This window comes from Physcomitrium patens, chromosome 1, assembly GCF_059467195.1.
Source record: "Physcomitrium patens ecotype Gransden chromosome 1, ASM5946719v1, whole genome shotgun sequence".
Lineage (NCBI taxonomy): Eukaryota > Viridiplantae > Streptophyta > Bryopsida > Funariales > Funariaceae > Physcomitrium > Physcomitrium patens.
Window position 1 is genome coordinate 17,384,080 of NC_143410.1, and position 22,882 is coordinate 17,406,961.

Consider the following 22,882-nt stretch of genomic DNA (forward strand, 5'->3'; position numbering starts at 1 on the left):
CCACCAATCTGGGCATGTGATAGACCCTTACTGTTCCTATCCAGTAAAAAATAGCCTACCACTTGTGCAGATGCATGTTAAGTTCATAATCAAATCACATTTATGAACATATTCTGGAATATCTTGTGATGTTGACACCATATCACATCACAATTCCCACACTTAAAGCTGCAAAACATGCCATATTATCCCTAAGGTAAACTCATTTACTTTCACTTCCTTGAAACCAGTGTAGTGCACACTTTTTGATGCACTGCTGAAACCAATAGCAGATGGTAACAGCAATGTTAGCCTGTTATTGGTGCGTCAAATCAAATACAAGCCACATCACAATGTCCATCAGCATTTACTGTTGTAATATGAGTGAACAGTAGAGAGCTCTACATTGCTAAAGCTGATCAATCAAGGAAACAATAGCATAACATTATTATTCACATCAAACATGTACCCATATTGAATTGATTTTTGTGCACAAGCACAAAGGGTCTATTGGACACTACAGTGAAAGAGTTATTTCTGATCCTGGGGAAGGATGGCTTTGCAATTTAGAGGCATTTCTAGGCATTTTATGCCTAGAAGCCACTTTGAAAGGTCATGGTTCAAAAGCTTTATTAAGGTCTTGTCCTTGGTAAAAAGAAAAAGAAAAAAATGATGGTAGAAATCTTGTTCTTTTAGATATCATATAAAGTAATATAAATAAATAATTAGGACTTTTAGAACTTTTATGATTTATAAAGATACTTAATGTTTAAAGAGTGATTTGAAAGCACAATATTTAGTGTACAAAACCACAAGCCATGTTTGTTGTTGTTGTTGTTGTTGTTGTTCTTCTATTTCTTTTAAGAAGAAATAAAAAATAAAGATATAATTAAAGTTAATAATTTACAAACATTCAAATATGACTTATGATAAATGTTTGCAATACTATGGAAGAGATACTTTTTAAGTTATAACTTAAATAGTTTGATGGAGATTCTAATAAATTATAGAGTTGAATTTGGAAATTGTAATTTTTTTTTACTTGACCAAAAAGATAGGAAGCCATAGTTAATTATTTTTATTGTAAGTGAGGTCCATCAAAGGATTATTTAAGAAATTGTGCAAGTTATTTTTATTTGTACCAAGCATAGAAATGTAGAAATTCACAAAGATGTGGTATAAGTAGAGATAATATATTTTAATGGTCATTTTATTATTTGCATGTTTTGCAAATAATAAATCACCTACACATTAAAATTTTCAATTGCTCATGCAATTGACTAAAGGCATATGATGACCTTTAATATTAAGTAAAAAACTCAAAATATAAATTGCAGCATATATTTGTATCTTCTAAGTACAGGATGTTAATTTTAATACAAAGCATGTATAGAATTAATAATCACCATTTTATAATCAATCTCTTAGAATGTTAACTTGGGTCATCTTCAAAGGTCTTTAAGACAAATTTCTCAAAGTCTTATTTTAAGTGGCAACCAATATAGATCAAGTTTTAATAGAAAATAAAATAATTTCAACTTAGAAAAAAAAAACCTATTTTTTATTCTTAATTTAAGAAAATGATATAAAATAGGAGTAAAATAAATAAAAACTTATATAAAAAAATAAATTTATCATAATTGAATTTTAAAAACTAAAAATTAAATTAAATTTTTTAAAATAAAATAATATTAAATTAAAGATTGTGAATAAATAGTTACAATGAAGATTAGAGAAAGAATAAATATTTTTAAAAAATAGAATAGACAAGTTGTTTAAGCAACCAAACAAAATGAATGCAAAATAATTCAAACATTTAATTCTTTTAGTAAAGATTTTTTTTTGCTTATAAGATATAAAAAATAATGTTTTAAAGTTATCAAAGATAATATAGTGCAAGAATAATGTTAAGTTTGCAATATATACTTAGATTTAGATACCAAGGTTTGTCCTACTTGACACTTCAAAGAAGCACTTTATATTAAATCATTATGTATGAACTGAAGTAAAATGGTATTTCTTTGTATAAAAATTTGACAATGATTTGTCCCTTCAAATAAATAAAACAATATACCATAGCATCAAATTACGTACCAACTAAAATTAATTAATTCTAAGATAGAATACTTCTTACATAGCTATGTGAAAATATATGCTCTTCAAGAAATAAATTAGGCTAATTAGAAGAATTTATAAGATAAGTAGGAATATTTTAAAGGCATCAAGGACCAATTGAAAGATATGACAATAGATGTGAAGGAAGCTTAAACAATTCATATGAAATAAAAATATCCAAAATATATCACTTTAATTAATTGATCTATTGAATATATTTATGTTAAGCATTGCCAATACTTCTTTTTCTATTAATCTTAATGATTCAGTTATATTAATTTATAGTAAGAGGAAAAATAGATTTAGTAAAAGCAACGAAACTCTCATACTATTTCCAATATCATAGCTTCCAATATTTAATTAATTTGTAGTTTTTAGAAGAGAAGATTTAAAACTTTTTTATAGATTAGAAGATAATAAAACTAGTTTTATAAATTTCAATAATTGCTTTGGTATGAAATTATATATACTTTCATATAACATTAGAATAATAAATTATCATAAAATAAATATTAAATTTATAGGTTGCATTGATAGCATTCAATATAGACCACTCATATAATGTAAACATAAGTTTTATAGTACAAGTATAAAAATTATCAGATATGGCATTGTGAATTGATGAAAGATATAAGAAATTCTTGATGGATGTTTCAAAATTAAGTTCAAAAGAATAGTTTCAAAAGGCCTTGGTATTAAAATGTATACATATTAAATATATAGCAAGAACATAATTAGTTATAGATTGATACTATAAACAACTTCTTTCTCTACTTACAAAGGATTTGTAGAAATAATTAGAATATAAATATAATTATATATATAGAAGGAAAATCTTCTTATTATGAAATAATATTATCATAAAATAATCTAAATTATTTACATCTAAATATAATTCTTAATTTATAAATTTGATCTCAAGAAGAATCTACATAAAGTTTTGGTAGAAAAAAAAATGAAATAGACTTGAGATTTTAGCAAGATTAGAAAAAAAAATAATGTAAGTTTAAAATTTCTATTTTTGAATATGATTTTGAAAATAATGGAGCTTTATTGCTTGATGAATTTTACACTCAACTACTACAAAACAATTTATAAAAAAATAAATTTTATATGAATTCTTATTTTTTAATGGTATAGAAATATTTAATTAGAAATTAACTATACAGATTCGTGCTAACAAATTAAGATATTTTTTAAGTAGACTTTAAAAATTCATTATATTTTATAAAAAATTATGACAAAAAAAAATTTTCTAAAGCAAGAGATCTGATGTTGATCTTAGAAGGGGAGTTTTATAAGGCACATGATACATTGCTAGAAAACCTAAAAAATAAAATAATACAAATGCTCTTAAGAATATCCAATTTAAATTATTTCATATGATAGAATAAAGTTATAAAGACCAAGAGATACCACCTTAATCTTAATAAAAATTAATTGGAGGTAAAATCTCTGGGTAATTCTTTTAAGTTAAAATAAATAAATATTTTAGAATTAATATTACAAAGTTTAATTAGGAAAAAAAAAATTAAAACATAAATAAAATCATTTAATGAGTTCCTTTTCGTTATATTCAAAATCTTATTACAAAATAATAAAATTTAGTTACTAATTTATAATATCAGAAAAAATAAAAAAGAGTAAGGAATATATATATATATATATATATATATATATTGAAAAATTTACTTAATTTATCCACATATTAAAAATTCTACTATAGAAGGATTGCTAATTATGTGCAGATTAAGAGTTCTTTTTAAAGATGATATGTTCGATACTATTAAAAATATAGCTACAAAATATTTCCAATTTCTTGAAGAAATCGGAATTAAATATTTTAAAGACCTTTAGAATGAAATCAGTTAAAACTATAAAAACATGATCAATGATGTAATATTTAAAGAAGGCCTTTCTACTACAAAAAATTGAAGAAGGTATTTTATTACTTTAGAAAGGCAAAGATAGATCTTATTAGGATAATTGGAGACCAAAAACCTTTTTTAATCAAACATGCAAGACATTTACAAGCATGTAAGAAAAAAAAACTACAATCAAGACTTACGGAAATTATAAATCCAAAGTCAAGTTTTTTTTTTGTTTTTTTGTTTTTTTTTTTTTTTTCTCTCTCTCTTTAACTACTTTGTTTTATTCAAGAGAATATATCAGTTCTACAAGAAACCATTAATCAAATTAAGAATTAACATAATACATTCTTCTATTAAATAGAAATGTCTTAAATGCTCACAAAAATGTCACATGAATATTCTTTTATTGAATCATAGAAAAATTGAGGATTTATCAATAATTTATAAGTTTTGTCAAAGTATTGTTACTTTGAAGATGTAAAAAAATTATTATTACAGGAAAACTAACTAAAATTTTAATATTTAATAATAAATAAGAAAATTGTATCTTATAACATTATAAAGGTTTTAAACATAGCTTTACAAGTTACAACTTAAAAAATAAATAATCAAAAAAATAGATCATTAAATAAAGATTTTAAAAAGGTAATAAGACAATATAAATATGACTTAGTTTTAACAATAAAAAAATTAAGAAAATAGAATAAATAAAATAAAGACTCTAAATCAACAGAGCGTAGTATCTAATTTACAAATAGATCAATAACTTTTTTGAATACATTGATTAGATAAGAAAGCACTACAATTAAATTAGAAAATAAAAATTTATTTATATAAGGGGAAAATATTATATTTTATAATTTTATTTATTTATTTATTGATATTTTTTTAATCATTAATTTTTACTTCTAACTTAGAAAAATTCCTAATAGATTTGACCAAAACAAAATTAGATTATTGGTGTCTAACTTGTCTTAACGAGTTAAACAAAAATAATTAATCACATCTTGTAGTGATTGTTATCATACTTTATATCTATCTGATTTGGATGTTTTAAAGCTGTTTTATTATATGGTCTATGTTCTAAAACTTTCATAGTGTAAATCTTAATTTATAATAAGAACTAATTTTGTCAAGTAAACATGTTGTAGATGTAGATTGAGATAGAATTTTGGCTTAATTAATCTAAAAGAAATAAAAATAGCTTTCTAATAAAAGTATATTATTAAAAAAATAATTAGAGGACTCTAATGCTCAAGATTTTATCAAGCACAGACTAATAGTAGCAAAACCAATTGTGAAAAGAAAATAATAGATTGATTTTACATAGATACTTGGAATCAATTATAAATAATATTTTAGATAAAAAGAATTGTTAAAAATAGAGAAGAAAAAATGATAAATAGTACAATTTGTAAATTTGAATTATTCTAGTTCATCGTTCATTGTCTATTGGAACAAAAATAATTAGTAGAGGAATTTGTTTTCTAATAATAAAAAAATCTTTAATATGTAGAACAATATTATACTTAAAGGGCTTTAATGGATACATAATACACACAACTACAATAAAATGATTCATGTAGTTTACAAATATAATTAACAAATCTTAGCTTAAATTCCAAATAATATAATTAAAAAAATAAAAAAACAATAGATTTTTTTTTAATTTCTTAGATTGATATATTCTAATAGAATTGTTTTTAAAAACATAAAAATAAAATCATTATATTTAAAATAAATATACTAAAAATTTATATATACTTTAAAAAGTAATAACCAATCTATTAGCTCTCTACAAAATTAAAAAACTTATGCTATTAGTCCTAAGTAATACCAAACTCTAAGAATTAGAACAACAATTAAAATCATAAGAAAAAATAATGGTCATTTTAAATAAATTTAGGCCCACCAACTTAGAGATTTTTAAAATTTAAAACAAACAATAGAAAGATTTGTAAAAACTATCAAAATAATTTGCATTATCAAAAATAAACAAAAAGTCTAGTAGATTTTAATTTTTTTAAATCAATAAATAAATTCAATTTTGATTTTAATTATATTCTTGGTTTTTGGAAACTTTAATTATACATTATTCATATCAATGAATATAAAAACTCACCTTTATATGTCCTTCCTTGGTCTTCTTTGGTATCTCTTTGTATATGGTGTCTTATGTCTCTCAACTAAGTTGTTAAAATGACATAACAATTAAAAATTTCATTACTTACATACCTAGGCATTAATAAAAATTCAAGTATAGATGAAGTTAAGGTTTTTTAAAAACCTATCTAGGAATTATAGTTATGTTTATTGCCTTTGAAATTATATTGGTCACAAAATCTTCACTTTTCTTGCCTTATTTGAAAGACTTTCTTATATTACAAACTTATAAATCATATATCATTGAAAAATTCTTAAAAATCTCTCTAACCTCACATATAATGGGTATTCACATATATATTAAAAAACAAAATAATGAAATGTGTACACATTGAGAGATCTACTACTGCCCTTAGCAAATTTATCCACATTGTTGCAACAATACATCCAATATATCTTTACATGTATAGCATCTAATGATGCTCTTACTATGGAACTAGGACCCTTTCATAACCTTGACACAGTTAGCTGAAGACACAACTTATCGAAAAAATCCATGGTATTTTCAGCTCCAGCGAAATTGTGAGAGGAATTTATGTAACAGAATACTCATGAGCAGGACATAACAAAAAAACATCTAGGAAAAATGTTGCACCTAACTGACAACAGCTCGGAAGATTGAGTAGATCTTCCAGGAATAAAAAAATGAAAAAAAAACCACAGTAATTGCACAAAATTATCCTCTATCAAAAGCATGGTCAGACAGTGACCAACAGTTATTGGACACTCAGCACATTGGAAATTCTGTCATAGACAAGATTGAGAGTATAATCCACTGGTGGTGCAAACAATAAGTACTAGTATAACAGGTGTGCTCAATAACGCCTTGGTCCCTTCACTTAAAGAAATCAAACCATACGAAGTTGCACGCCAAGTTGAGAGCTGGGGTGTTGATCTCAGCTTTCCACCAGGTCAGTAAATCAAATAGTCGTACTGGACATGCTCTGAAGCTAATGAAACCAGCACCAAGGACTCAAGGAAGCTTTGAGCACCATCATCCCAACGTGGCTAGTCATCCTTACCCTGTTTCTTCCCCTAAATTACATTGCCGCAATTTCCATATCCTTCAATTAGACATGATGCCACTTGAAAAATGGATAAACTCTCCTCTACAGTGGGTAGGCAAAAGGCTTTGAAGTCCACAATCAAATCAAGCTACCAGTTCGTGGATGCACCATCAAATGCCATGACATATCCCCATGAACACTTGAGGTTCATTCATCCAAGGATCCAATGCATACTGAGGAACCAATATCTCTAAGTATCACACCTTAACTCTTAAATGAATGACAAAGGCAGTACGAGTATGATGATGCAATATAAAAACAAGCTTCACAGATGTTGGTCCAGTTGATGAAACACAAACTGAGAATAACGTCTTGATTGAAGCATTCATGCCTTGAACGTCATAAAGAATTCGTTTTGGAAGCAGCAGGATCATGCCCTGCTGCTACCAGCGCATCTGCAACACGAGTGGCCTGTTCAGTCCCTTTCCCCGTGATCCATGTACCTGGCTGATGCTTGAGCGGAAACAAAACATGTAGCTGCTTAATAATAAGCTCAAAACTTGTGAAGGTGATCACTGCTGCAGGTATGGTTCTCATCAGGTTTGTAGCATATCCCCGATAAAACCCAGCGAGACCCTCCTCAACGGATACTTTCTTGATACAATCGACAACCCCTGCATACCTGAGTTGCACTAACTTTGAGTGGCCTTGTTCTTGGAGCCTTGACCTAACTACCTGCAGTGAAGTAAAATCTCTTACATCAATCAAACCGACAAGAAACAACAAGAAGCAACTAGCAGGAACCACGACAGGAGATCACCAAACATGACACTAAGCCCATTTAACATTATGCCACAAGACAAAGTAGCGATTACCTAATGTAAAGGGTAAAAAGTCGCACCTCATGAGGGTAAGTAAGCGTAGAGGCAATAAATTTCGAAAGTGAAGATGCAAATGCTACATTAAGTGGACTTAATTCCTCCACAGATGTCTTATCTAACACAATGACAGGCCATGGTTAAGGAATGTGTAGAAGAAACTACCATGTTTCATCGCAACCACACACTCTTACTTTTTGTAAGAAATATCTACCTCTAGAGGGAATAACCGAAGCAGCTTCTAATCCAAATCTATGTTCCACAAAATGAGAAAAGTGGAAAACACGAAATCACTGAAGCCACAAAATAGAAACATACCTCTGTTAGCAAAAAATTCCTTCAGGTACTCGTATGCAGGGAATTGTATGGCCCCGTGGCTAATTCCTGCCAAGGCCGGCACCAGTCCACTGCTCAAGACAAACACCATGATGTTTATTCATATCAAATGTCTCATACTGCTCATCCCTAAAGAAAAGAGCAGCAACAACAAACTCATGGGCACAGATAGACCCTGGCATTTGAAATTTGAAGATGAGATCCCCTGTTAGAATACGCTCAGATTAAGCACCTAGAAGCATTCAACAGGTATCAACTTGGCACCTGTACAACCCTCGAACGCCCTCCTCAGCAGCTATGCGGCGAAGAGCAGAAAATGTACTCTTGTATGGCACTATGTCTGATCTTAAACGTTGTGTCTGCACATTACGCAATATTATATACTCATCAATCAATATCATCACCTCATCAATCGGCCACTCAAGTACACTATCCACTCATTGTCCTAGAAAGGATTTCGTTCCAATTTCAATCAAGCTGTAACCAAAGGAAGTTCACGATTGCTGAAGTTTAACTTAGAGATCACATTCAAAAGATCTCACCTGCAGACGGGTTTTAACCACCCATAGGGGGTTGGTAACCAAATTAGTAGCTACCCCAGCTCCCGAGGCCGCCACTAAAGTGGTACCTATAGGCATCCTGTGAAGAGTGGTGTGATCTGCACCCATTTATTAACAATGTGAGTAACGATCCACACTAAAACATTAAGGTCCAAAATATTCTAAGAACCACTTCCCAGGTATGCTCCAGTCAAATAGAACATTTGCTTCGTAACATTTTCTTAGATGACATGTTCATCTAGAAATATTTGAGGTGCGAAAAGATGCATCAGTCAAAAGCTTACGACAACAAAAGACCCATCAAATATGGGTTGTGAACAAGCTTCGACACCTCGCGAGGAACAAGAAATTCAATAGAAAATTAGCTACTTGCTGAAACCTCTGAATCAATAAAAGAAGCAAATTCCAATGAAATTGTCAGTCAAGTCAAGTCCTGCAACGATGTCAACCTCGTTAACTGAAAGGCTCACCAGCATCGTGAAGTTCCTCGCTTTGTAGCACCCTTTTGAGATGCTCGTAAACTGTGAAATAAACCTGGACAGCAAGCCTCCTTTGTCACGATTCTTTTAAATTCAAAACTTCTAGAACCTGGTAATGAAAGAAACTGAACGGATAAACCTCACTTCAATCCTACGTGTAGCTGTCGAGCTAAAGCAGGCTCCCAAGCCACAAGGACAATCATAGTATATCAATGATGTATCGTACTCATTCTAAGAGAACGATAAGAGGGAACAGATAGAGACCGTCCAGTTCGTGAGCAAAGCCACCATAGTTGGTGACAGACCAAAATAAAGACCTCTGGGACCCTCATCTCTTAAGATTTTCGACAAGATTCCGATTGTTGTCCAACCTGCGGCATCCAAGTGCTGGAAATCGTAAGTCGCCTTGATGTAGTTAACGCCTAGACTTAAAAACGAAGCAGGGATAACATGCCAATGTACTGTTTTGTTCTATACTCGTCGCCAGAAACCTCTATTTTAAGATGAAAAGCACCAAGCTTTTGAAAATGAATCGGATAATCGTAAGAATAGAAGTGCAACTTTACGATCTACCTTTTAGGGGCCCCTCAGAGTTTAAAATCGGCCGATTAACCTGCAAACGAGTCTTCACCACATCGAGAGGAGATACAAAAGTAGCGGAAATGATTCCTGCACCCATCCAAAGGCAGATGATTACATCCAAGTTGCACTCATTCCCTGCATTGGCGTAATATGAGAACCACCCTCCCTGATCGTAGACCACGCTTTCACAACAGAACCCAGATTCAGATTAGTGACTTAATATTTAAATTATACCGAGTTAAGCCTGGACAGTCCCCGGACGACAATTACTTCATCACTCCAGCCTGAAAAGTGGAAAGGAAGCAACACACAATCCATGAAATCCTCAGTAACCCAGACGGCCAAAGTTATCAACACATCCCACATCCAAGGTATTCCCTTCCTATTCTCCACGTACGAATGCTTCCAGCAACTAAACAACTAAAAGAAAATCATACACAAAAAAATTAAACGCCCAAAGGTATAAACAAAACAATGGGAAAATGAAAGCACCTGCGCCAGCCCCTGCCGCGCTGTTGAAAATGATGGACCGCTGCTCCTCTGGCATGGCGTCCAACAGCAATTTCCTCCCTCGGCAGCTCCTACGCACGATCTACGAGACACCTGTCCAACATATCAGTCACCGCAGCAGGGCATAAGCCACGCTCAGCACAGGAGCGTTGAAGCCGTCGGTGCGACCTCTTCGCAGCACGGCAAAATGCATCCCACCACAACACATATCACCCCGGATTCTTCACAGAGAACCCCTAGTTTGCATCGACACATTTCAACAAACGCCGCGACTCAATTAGTCCCTGTAGCTCCGCTAGAACCGAGCCAGGCGAGAGGAGGTGAGACGATGCTACTGTTTCTTCCAATGCTTCCAGGCATTCACGTAGCTCGCAGAAGTCCGACTCTACAAATACCCACTCGCTCTATGCTACTCCTGCTTATCGTCTTGCTGGAAAACTACGGAAGTTCGACGAACCCACATAAATCTTCTGAATCTTGCTCCGTCGCAATACAGTTCGAGGTAGACGAAAACATTCGGTTGGTGTGGAGGGTTAACGATGCCGACACATGTTGAGGGAAGAACAGGGTGTAGGAACAAGGGAAGTGAGAACAGGGCGGATTGGAATCTCCGCCACGTAGGACTTGAATATGACCTACGTCGAAAAGCAATTGATCTACGTGGACCCTCCCCGCCGTGCAGAATCAGAATCAGAGTGGACGTTCTGTCCGGGATTCAGTCATCATGAGATTCAGCGCCGAGAAGTTTACTTTGTGTCAGATTTAAAGATTGAATAAATGAGAATGCAAATAAAAATGTGTATATATGGATCTACGTACATTTAAAAGATTGCTATTGCCACTACAATAATTCTCATCCATTTCAAATTACTTATTTTTAAACATTTAAATCCTTACTTAAATACTTAGAGGCGCCATAGTAGAGACTAATTACCATTCAAGTAAATACCCAAGCTCAAGATTAAGACATATATAAAGTGCCAAAGTTTAGACCAAGAATTATTTAAGAGGTTGTTTAGAATTTGGATAAGGGGATACTTCTAATGTTGTCTTTTTTTTTTTTTTTTTTAATATGATTCTCTAAATTTTTGTGATAATTCACAACGGAATATCTTTACAGCTGACCTAAACTAAACAGTGAACACCAACATTGTATTGTAATTCTAATTAAAAAGTAATGATGTTTCTTGGGAAATTATAAATATCCTTTTCGAAAATTGATACAGTGCCATTTTTTTACATAATAAAAATCAACCCACCCATCTTCATTTTTCCAGAATCCAACTATATTTTCATTTGATTAAGACCAATACGGATAGAGTAGAGAATTCTTGATGATGGTAGAGATGGGTGGGTCAATTTACTAAAAACTTGGGCAGGTCCACGATTTCCTTCTCATATCGTATAGTATTGTAGGTCAGATGCACATGAACTGATGTCCCTACTCCAAAAGTTGTTCAGGGGAATTCAATGGAAATTACAGCAAAATTGATCCAGATATTGAAATCGCTAATCATCAACCCACAGGCATGGAGGTGCAGGCAGTGTCGGCCACATCCAAAACGACACCCACAAGGACATCCGTGGGGGAAACGCAAGGCCCGCGGGGTTGCAGGGGATGCGAACCCACACAATAATTACAGAAGGTGAAAGAGGGAGGGAAAGACGATGCGCGGGGGTGGGCACTTCGTGCCCCGCAAGACAACCCCCCACCCACCACCGCTCAATCGGACCGTGAATTCCCTCGCTCACATCCAGCGCAGCGCAAGCAAACAAACAAACAAACCTTGGTGGCGTCGAGCAGGGGAACACGAGACGAGAGTGGAACGTCGGGGTTCCCGAGCGGGGCCCCGAAAGAGGAAGGTGCCATCCGCAGTCAGTTGGTCGGTCAGTCAGTCAGGCAGGAGTGAGTAGGAAGGAAGGACCAAGGCTCCTCCCACCGGCGCTCCCCTTCGCCAGTTCGCGTAGTGCCTGCCCCGCCTCGGCTAAAACCCTAACCCCCTCTCCCCTCCTCTGCTACCCCCCCCCGCAATCGTTGTCTCGTCATCCGCCCCAATTGGACCTGAGCCCAAGCCCGAGGCCGCAGGCAGACGGGTTGTCGATGCCATTGCAGATTTGCCCCTGACGCATCCCCCCCAATCTGCGTTGCGTTGGCTTCTGCGTTTCGTGGATAGGCGCTGCCAAGGTTTGTTCGCGAGAGTTTGAGGCGGAATGGCGTCTCGTGTGCCATGGCGTCGCAGTTTGTCGTTGCTCCAGCAGCGATCGGCGCAGGCTCTTGCTGCTCCCTGTCCTCCCGCGCATGGATCGTCTCTGTTGCACCGGTTGACGGGGAGGGCTCTGTACAGCTCCAAGGGAGCGGGCAGCGATGTCATCGGTATTGATTTGGGTACCACGAACTCGTGCGTGGCCGTGATGGAGGGCAAGGTGAGTCTTTTTTTCCCCTTTCTTTCTGCTTCTTCCAGTTAGGGTTGGGTTGGTCTGCGATGGGTGGGAGAATTGGTTTCAGAGTGAATCTTTTCGGTTATTTTGGAGACAGTGCATTAGCATGCGTGAGAATTCGCGTTGACGTGTTGTTGATCCGGTCGTGTGATTTCGAGACCTGTGCTGGATAGGCGTATGTTGGATTCCGAGTCTGATGGCACTCTTGTTGGTTTTCGGTACGTGTGCTGGTCTGTGAATTGGAACTAGCAGATGCCACGCGTGATTGAGAATTCCGAGGGTGCTCGCACGACACCATCCGTGGTCGCGTTTACGCCGAAGGGCGAGAGGCTGGTTGGCACTCCTGCTAAGCGACAAGCCGTGACGAATCCAACGAACACGCTGTTCGGCACCAAGCGCTTGATCGGGCGACCTTTTGACGATCCCCAGACTCAGAAGGAGGCGAAAATGGTGCCGTACAAGATTGTCCGAGCTCCGAACGGAGATGCGTGGGTGGAGGCTGGGGGGCAGAAGTATTCTCCGAGTCAAGTGGGAGCTTTCGTTTTGGGCAAGATGCGGGAGACTGCAGAGTCGTACTTGGGCAGGCCGGTGTCCAAGGCAGTGATCACGGTGCCGGCATACTTCAACGACGCACAGAGGCAGGCGACGAAAGACGCTGGACGGATCGCAGGGCTGGACGTGCTGAGGATCATCAACGAGCCGACTGCTGCGTCGTTGTCGTACGGTATGGATCGCAAGGAAGGGTTGGTCGCGGTGTTCGACTTGGGAGGTGGAACATTCGACATTTCTATTCTGGAGATTTCTGGTGGCGTGTTCGAGGTAGGGTGGTGACTTCTGCATTTGGGAATTTCCGGGTGTCGTGGTTTTTGTCGATGTTGCGGGAATTGCTGGGAATCTGGAATGGTGCGTTTTGCGCGGTGGGCGCAAGTTCGGTAGGTGGAGAGTCTGCGTGCTCACAGAAGAGCGGTGCATTTTAGGTTGATCTGGTGCGAGGGCTGCGTTTTGTGGCAGCATCGTTGTCGTTAGGAGTTTGTGTCGCTGTTGTGTGATTGTTCTGATGGATGGCGAGGTGGAACTGGAATGGCAGGTGAAGGCCACGAACGGAGACACCTTCTTGGGTGGAGAGGACTTCGACAATGCCCTCCTTCATCATCTGGTGGATGATTTTAAGAAGGAGCAAGGCATCGATCTTTCTTCGGACCGGATGGCGCTTCAGCGGCTTCGCGAGGCAGCTGAGAAAGCGAAGGTGGAGCTGTCATCTACCCCGCAGACCGATTTGAACCTGCCTTTCATCACAGCCGATGCGTCCGGGGCGAAGCATTTGAACGTGACGCTGACGCGGTCGAAGTACGAGCAGTTGGTGAACCACCTGATCGAGCGCACGAAGCAGCCTTGCAGGGACTGCCTGAAGGATGCAGGTCTGACCGCCAAGGACGTCGACGAAGTGCTGCTGGTGGGTGGAATGACGAGGATGCCGAAGGTCCAGGAGATCGTGAACAACATCTTCAGCAAGGAGCCAAGCAAGGGGGTGAACCCCGATGAGTGCGTGGCGATGGGAGCCGCCATTCAAGGTGGGGTGTTGCGTGGGGACGTGAAGGACATTCTTCTTTTGGACGTGACACCGCTGTCGTTGGGTATCGAGACGCTGGGAGGCGTGTTCACTCGTCTGATCACCCGAAACACGACAATACCAACAAAGAAGAGCCAAGTGTTTTCGACGGCGGCGGACGGCCAGACGCAGGTGGGCGTGAAGGTCTTGCAAGGCGAGCGCGAGATGGCAGCCGACAACAAGGTGCTGGGGCAGTTCGACCTGGTGGGCATTCCTCCGGCTCCTCGGGGCATGCCCCAGATCGAGGTGACGTTCGACATCGACGCGAACGGGATTGTGAACGTGTCCGCCCGCGACAAGGCGACAGGGAAGGAGCAGGCGATCACGATCCAGTCTTCGGGCGGCCTGTCGGAGGCGGACATCCAGAAGATGGTGAAGGATGCGGAGCTGTACGCACAGAAGGATCAGGAGAGGAAGGCGCTGATCGATGCGAAGAACCACGCGGACACGACGATGTATTCGGTGGAGAAGAGTTTGAACGAGCACAAGGAGAAGCTTCCGCAAGACGTGGTGGATGGAGTCCAATCAGCGTTGGCCGACTTGAAGCAGTCGGTGGAGTCGGAGAACGTGGAGGAGATCAAAGCAAAGACCAGCGCGGCTCAGACAGCGTCGATGAAGATCGGGGAGGCTTTGATGAAGAACCAGTCGGGAGGGAGTTCCGGATCTGGAGCGGCCGGTGGGCAAGCGGCGGAAGCCGAGTACGAGGACGTGAAGGAAGGGAAGAAGTAGGGGACGTGAGAGGCTAGTGCCGTAGGAATACCCTGGTGCGCGTGCCAGGTAGCGAGAACTGGTGTGAGCCGCAAGAGTTTTCTCCCACCGCGTGATCTACATGTGGAGAGCTTTTTGAGCCAAGACGGTGCAATTTTGGCGCGGTGAACGGGCGCACACCAGGGAAGCGCGTGGGGCAGAGAAGCCGGTGGATAGACCAGGATCGAGCGCTTTCGGGTGGCGGGCTTTCAGCACCAGTGTCTGCGTGGATTATGGTTTGGGCCGTTTCAGAGAAGTGCATGGCGTCGTAGACAGCCGAGCAGAGTATTAGAAGAGCCCCTGTTGTGGGGAGGATGTAGTTCCGTGCGCCGGTCGTGTGCAAAACGAGAGTAGAGGTACATGGATGAGTTAATCGACATGGAATCATAGCTTATTTCCTCTCTTCTGTCAAATGCTGGTTCTGAGCAGAGCTGAGTTTTTTCCTTGTGGAATGTGGAGGTTACTGTCGCACATTTTTCGACTGGGTGGTGATATCTCTCGGAGCTGCGAGTTCTTTCGTTGATATGCAATTTTTTATTGGGACTTAATAATTACTCTCATTTTGTTGGGATTCTTCTCCGAATTTGGTTCACCGTCGGCAGTGGTAGCCGTACTGGTTATTATGCGTGTTATGTCTATTCGTCCTACCTTCGCATTTTAGGGGAAAATTTAGTGAGCAGTCAGTTTTGAAGTACTTCGTCAAATGCATTTGTTTGCTACTTTAAGCACGGACATCAATCAACTAGTGCTCAATTCTATACAGTAGGACTTGTTGGTGGGTTTTTTATAGACAATATTTATTGCTATCATGAATTGTCAAAGGATATTATATCGGATAGAATTTATTTAAAAGCTTTTACTTAAAAACAAAGTGTTTAGATTTCAAACTATCTTACAAATTTGACACATTTTATATAGAATGAACTTCCCATCAAATAATGTGGAAAACCAATCAAAATAATATGCGCCATCAAAATAGTGATACAACATTAAATAAGTAAAACAAATCAAAGCTAGCAAAAAAATACGATTGTAGTGAATATAGATAATTTTCAACCCTCACTTGGAGATTAAATTTTATTTGAACAATGTAAAATAAGTTATTGAATATCTCTCACCAAGGCAATAGAATTGTCCAATCATCTTGATGATAATTGATATTATATCGGATAGGGGGACTCAATTTATATTAGATTTTGGAAAACCCTATTCAAAGTTTTAAAGATAGATATAAAGCTTTCTTTGGCTTTTTTATAATTTCATGTTTGTCATATGTTACAAAAATTAAAATATCAATATTACTATGCTAAAATATAAAAGTATTTATTTCATGTTACTCAAGTTAATTTCTTAGGATATATCATTTCAAATGATGAACTTATAATAGATCCTAAAAAAGTTTAAATTATTATAGATTGGAAGATTTCAAAAATAATAAGTGATGTTGAATACTTTTTGAGATTTCTCAACTATTATTAGATCTTCATCAATGACTTCTCTCAAACTATAGCTCTATTTATACGTTTGATTTATAAAGACAAACTTAAATAGAATTAAGAAGCAAAAATAACATTTGAAGCTTTGAAGACAACCTTTTATTTTTATACCAATTATGTCTCATATTGACTTTTTAAAGCCATTTTTTTATAGAAATGGATGTATCAAACTATATTTTTAGTTCTATATTGTTACAAATAGAAACCTATGATAAACTTTACTTAGTGGCTTTTTATTTCAAAAACATTTCAACAGCTAAGATCAATTATAAGATCTATAATAAAAACTTCTTGCAATAATGGATTTGTTTCAAAAATGGTGCTATTATTTAGAAGACATTCCTAGTTTAAAAAACTATGTATATGGATAAAAAGATCCTTAAGTATTTTATGTTAGTACGTATTTTGAATTTTTTTTAAGTATGTTGAAGCATGTTCTTGTTAAGATTCAAATTCAAGATCTTTTATTAATCACAAAAATAATAAGGTTTATTATACATACTCTCTAAATGATCTTACTTTGCATTAAAGAAAAGAAATGTTATTTTTGATAAAAAATGAATGATTTTCTTGAAACCAAAGTATCTTCATCTTTGAGAAATAAAACCAACACTAATTATTGATTCAACTTTCATTAAGAAACCTCAATTAAGTATGTCTTTTGATTCTCTTATTCATGATATTAAGAAAAATCCTATAAAGTTGCATGATACTTTCAAGTTTGAATTTATGAACAATCTACTATATTTTGAAAAGGTGAAGCTCAATTACATGTTTTTTTAAGCTTACCACAACTTTCTAATAGCAAAATATTTTGAATATAATATGACTTTGGAGCTAATATTCAAAGATTTTTGGTATCTCTAAATGTAAAAGATGGTCAAAGATTTTGTACAATCTTGTAATGTTTGCTCAAAATCAAAAACTCCTTGTTATCAATATTATAGACTTCTTTAGCCATTATCCATTCTAAAACAACTATAGTCTTTTAATTCTATTGATTTTATTATAAATCTTCCAATGTCAAGTTCTCATGTCTATATATTTGTGATAGTAAATTGTTTTACTTAGATGGCATATTTTATACCATGTACAAAATCTATCATAAGTGAAGAAATTACCAAGCTTTTTCTTGACAAGATCTATTGCTATCTATCAAAGATATGAATCTCAAAGAAAGAAAATATTCAATATATTATTATATTACTATAATGAATTAAAAAGTCATTCAAAGATAATATAATATTAAAATAGAATGGCTATTGCCAAAAATAAGAAGATTAGAAAGTCTTGAAATAAGACTAAGGACAAAAAATAGTGTTAGGAAGAGTGAAGAAAGCTTCACTCTTGCTTCTACATATATTCTTAACTAAGAGCTACATAGTAATATCCTATAGAACCTCCAAAATGTGTTGATTTTGTAAGACAGATATCTTAACTTGCAAGGCAAGTTTTCTATATATGCGCCATGTAGTTAGCTTGTTCCACAAGTTATCAACACATGATTAACTTGTTGACAAAGTTTGTAACCTATTTATCAATTATAAATATATGTAAAGTCAAATCAACATCTATAAAGCTTTCAAAAAGCTTTTCTAGAAGATATTATAAAATTAATATATTTTTATCTACTTTTATCTACTTTTATCTATTTCTATCTAATCATATAGGTATTTATTATTATATATATATATATATATATATCCGTGATATTACCTCTCTTTTTAGAGACAAGTTCTACAATGAGTGATCATTAAGTGTTGATGAAATCGAAGATGGAACAAATTATATATACCACATATTTAGATCTTTATTCTTTTCAAATATAATTTATCTATCTTTAAAACTTTGAATAGGGTTTTCCAAAATCTAATATAAATTGAGTCCCCCTATCCGATATAATATCAATTATCATCAAGATGATTGGACAATTCTATTGCCTTGGTGAGAGATATTCAATAACTTATTTTACATTGTTCAAATAAAATTTAATCTCCAAGTGAGGGTTGAAAATTATCTATATTCACTACAATCGTATTTTTTTGCTAGCTTTGATTTGTTTTACTTATTTAATGTTGTATCACTATTTTGATGGCGCATATTATTTTGATTGGTTTTCCACATTATTTGATGGGAAGTTCATTCTATATAAAATGTGTCAAATTTGTAAGATAGTTTGAAATCTAAACACTTTGTTTTTAAGTAAAAGCTTTTAAATAAATTCTATCCGATATAATATCCTTTGACAATTCATGATAGCAATAAATATTGTCTATAAAAAACCCACCAACAAGTCCTACTGTATAGAATTGAGCACTAGTTGATTGATGTCCGTGCTTAAAGTAGCAAACAAATGCATTTGACGAAGTACTTCAAAACTGACTGCTCACTAAATTTTCCCCTAAAATGCGAAGGTAGGACGAATAGACATAACACGCATAATAACCAGTACGGCTACCACTGCCGACGGTGAACCAAATTCGGAGAAGAATCCCAACAAAATGAGAGTAATTATTAAGTCCCAATAAAAAATTGCATATCAACGAAAGAACTCGCAGCTCCGAGAGATATCACCACCCAGTCGAAAAATGTGCGACAGTAACCTCCACATTCCACAAGGAAAAAACTCAGCTCTGCTCAGAACCAGCATTTGACAGAAGAGAGGAAATAAGCTATGATTCCATGTCGATTAACTCATCCATGTACCTCTACTCTCGTTTTGCACACGACCGGCGCACGGAACTACATCCTCCCCACAACAGGGGCTCTTCTAATACTCTGCTCGGCTGTCTACGACGCCATGCACTTCTCTGAAACGGCCCAAACCATAATCCACGCAGACACTGGTGCTGAAAGCCCGCCACCCGAAAGCGCTCGATCCTGGTCTATCCACCGGCTTCTCTGCCCCACGCGCTTCCCTGGTGTGCGCCCGTTCACCGCGCCAAAATTGCACCGTCTTGGCTCAAAAAGCTCTCCACATGTAGATCACGCGGTGGGAGAAAACTCTTGCGGCTCACACCAGTTCTCGCTACCTGGCACGCGCACCAGGGTATTCCTACGGCACTAGCCTCTCACGTCCCCTACTTCTTCCCTTCCTTCACGTCCTCGTACTCGGCTTCCGCCGCTTGCCCACCGGCCGCTCCAGATCCGGAACTCCCTCCCGACTGGTTCTTCATCAAAGCCTCCCCGATCTTCATCGACGCTGTCTGAGCCGCGCTGGTCTTTGCTTTGATCTCCTCCACGTTCTCCGACTCCACCGACTGCTTCAAGTCGGCCAACGCTGATTGGACTCCATCCACCACGTCTTGCGGAAGCTTCTCCTTGTGCTCGTTCAAACTCTTCTCCACCGAATACATCGTCGTGTCCGCGTGGTTCTTCGCATCGATCAGCGCCTTCCTCTCCTGATCCTTCTGTGCGTACAGCTCCGCATCCTTCACCATCTTCTGGATGTCCGCCTCCGACAGGCCGCCCGAAGACTGGATCGTGATCGCCTGCTCCTTCCCTGTCGCCTTGTCGCGGGCGGACACGTTCACAATCCCGTTCGCGTCGATGTCGAACGTCACCTCGATCTGGGGCATGCCCCGAGGAGCCGGAGGAATGCCCACCAGGTCGAACTGCCCCAGCACCTTGTTGTCGGCTGCCATCTCGCGCTCGCCTTGCAAGACCTTCACGCCCACCTGCGTCTGGCCGTCCGCCGCCGTCGAAAACACTTGGCTCTTCTTTGTTGGTATTGTCGTGTTTCGGGTGATCAGACGAGTGAACACGCCTCCCAGCGTCTCGATACCCAACGACAGCGGTGTCACGTCCAAAAGAAGAATGTCCTTCACGTCCCCACGCAACACCCCACCTTGAATGGCGGCTCCCATCGCCACGCACTCATCGGGGTTCACCCCCTTGCTTGGCTCCTTGCTGAAGATGTTGTTCACGATCTCCTGGACCTTCGGCATCCTCGTCATTCCACCCACCAGCAGCACTTCGTCGACGTCCTTGGCGGTCAGACCTGCATCCTTCAGGCAGTCCCTGCAAGGCTGCTTCGTGCGCTCGATCAGGTGGTTCACCAACTGCTCGTACTTCGACCGCGTCAGCGTCACGTTCAAATGCTTCGCCCCGGACGCATCGGCTGTGATGAAAGGCAGGTTCAAATCGGTCTGCGGGGTAGATGACAGCTCCACCTTCGCTTTCTCAGCTGCCTCGCGAAGCCGCTGAAGCGCCATCCGGTCCGAAGAAAGATCGATGCCTTGCTCCTTCTTAAAATCATCCACCAGATGATGAAGGAGGGCATTGTCGAAGTCCTCTCCACCCAAGAAGGTGTCTCCGTTCGTGGCCTTCACCTGCCATTCCAGTTCCACCTCGCCATCCATCAGAACAATCACACAACAGCGACACAAACTCCTAACGACAACGATGCTGCCACAAAACGCAGCCCTCGCACCAGATCAACCTAAAATGCACCGCTCTTCTGTGAGCACGCAGACTCTCCACCTACCGAACTTGCGCCCACCGCGCAAAACGCACCATTCCAGATTCCCAGCAATTCCCGCAACATCGACAAAAACCACGACACCCGGAAATTCCCAAATGCAGAAGTCACCACCCTACCTCGAACACGCCACCAGAAATCTCCAGAATAGAAATGTCGAATGTTCCACCTCCCAAGTCGAACACCGCGACCAACCCTTCCTTGCGATCCATACCGTACGACAACGACGCAGCAGTCGGCTCGTTGATGATCCTCAGCACGTCCAGCCCTGCGATCCGTCCAGCGTCTTTCGTCGCCTGCCTCTGTGCGTCGTTGAAGTATGCCGGCACCGTGATCACTGCCTTGGACACCGGCCTGCCCAAGTACGACTCTGCAGTCTCCCGCATCTTGCCCAAAACGAAAGCTCCCACTTGACTCGGAGAATACTTCTGCCCCCCAGCCTCCACCCACGCATCTCCGTTCGGAGCTCGGACAATCTTGTACGGCACCATTTTCGCCTCCTTCTGAGTCTGGGGATCGTCAAAAGGACGCCCGATCAAGCGCTTGGTGCCGAACAGCGTGTTCGTTGGATTCGTCACGGCTTGTCGCTTAGCAGGAGTGCCAACCAGCCTCTCGCCCTTCGGCGTAAACGCGACCACGGATGGTGTCGTGCGAGCACCCTCGGAATTCTCAATCACGCGTGGCATCTGCTAGTTCCAATTCACAGACCAGCACACGTACCGAAAACCAACAAGAGTGCCATCAGACTCGGAATCCAACATACGCCTATCCAGCACAGGTCTCGAAATCACACGACCGGATCAACAACACGTCAACGCGAATTCTCACGCATGCTAATGCACTGTCTCCAAAATAACCGAAAAGATTCACTCTGAAACCAATTCTCCCACCCATCGCAGACCAACCCAACCCTAACTGGAAGAAGCAGAAAGAAAGGGGAAAAAAAGACTCACCTTGCCCTCCATCACGGCCACGCACGAGTTCGTGGTACCCAAATCAATACCGATGACATCGCTGCCCGCTCCCTTGGAGCTGTACAGAGCCCTCCCCGTCAACCGGTGCAACAGAGACGATCCATGCGCGGGAGGACAGGGAGCAGCAAGAGCCTGCGCCGATCGCTGCTGGAGCAACGACAAACTGCGACGCCATGGCACACGAGACGCCATTCCGCCTCAAACTCTCGCGAACAAACCTTGGCAGCGCCTATCCACGAAACGCAGAAGCCAACGCAACGCAGATTGGGGGGGATGCGTCAGGGGCAAATCTGCAATGGCATCGACAACCCGTCTGCCTGCGGCCTCGGGCTTGGGCTCAGGTCCAATTGGGGCGGATGACGAGACAACGATTGCGGGGGGGGGTAGCAGAGGAGGGGAGAGGGGGTTAGGGTTTTAGCCGAGGCGGGGCAGGCACTACGCGAACTGGCGAAGGGGAGCGCCGGTGGGAGGAGCCTTGGTCCTTCCTTCCTACTCACTCCTGCCTGACTGACTGACCGACCAACTGACTGCGGATGGCACCTTCCTCTTTCGGGGCCCCGCTCGGGAACCCCGACGTTCCACTCTCGTCTCGTGTTCCCCTGCTCGACGCCACCAAGGTTTGTTTGTTTGTTTGCTTGCGCTGCGCTGGATGTGAGC

The 22,882-nt window shown here is 39.0% G+C and overlaps 3 protein-coding genes across 3 annotated transcripts; 1 reads left to right on the top strand and 2 right to left on the bottom strand.

Annotated features, from left to right (window-relative positions):
• Positions 1–6,923: 6,923 nt before the first annotated feature.
• Positions 6,924–11,019, bottom strand: LOC112281389 (nicotinamide adenine dinucleotide transporter 1, chloroplastic). Its single transcript, XM_073535379.2, has 9 exons — positions 10,463–11,019; positions 9,962–10,057; positions 9,653–9,759; positions 9,380–9,443; positions 8,892–9,007; positions 8,614–8,708; positions 8,332–8,420; positions 8,037–8,131; positions 6,924–7,870 (listed from the first exon to the last, which is right to left on the bottom strand). Exons 1-9 carry the CDS (start codon positions 10,515–10,517, stop codon positions 7,535–7,537), a joined length of 1,053 nt encoding a protein of 350 aa, XP_073391480.1. The 5' UTR covers positions 10,518–11,019; the 3' UTR covers positions 6,924–7,534.
• Positions 11,020–12,386: 1,367 nt separating this feature from the next.
• On the top strand, positions 12,387–15,688 carry LOC112281386 (heat shock 70 kDa protein, mitochondrial). The gene is made up of 3 exons (XM_024517842.3): positions 12,387–12,904; positions 13,172–13,738; positions 14,007–15,688. The coding sequence occupies exons 1-3, from the start codon at positions 12,692–12,694 to the stop codon at positions 15,255–15,257; spliced, it is 2,031 nt and encodes a 676-aa protein (XP_024373610.1). The 5' UTR covers positions 12,387–12,691; the 3' UTR covers positions 15,258–15,688.
• Positions 15,689–19,352: 3,664 nt separating this feature from the next.
• Positions 19,353–22,726, bottom strand: LOC112284944 (heat shock 70 kDa protein, mitochondrial). Its single transcript, XM_024525346.3, has 3 exons — positions 22,205–22,726; positions 21,371–21,937; positions 19,353–21,102 (listed from the first exon to the last, which is right to left on the bottom strand). Exons 1-3 carry the CDS (start codon positions 22,415–22,417, stop codon positions 19,852–19,854), a joined length of 2,031 nt encoding a protein of 676 aa, XP_024381114.1. The 5' UTR covers positions 22,418–22,726; the 3' UTR covers positions 19,353–19,851.
• Between the last annotated feature and the right edge of the window lie 156 nt (positions 22,727–22,882).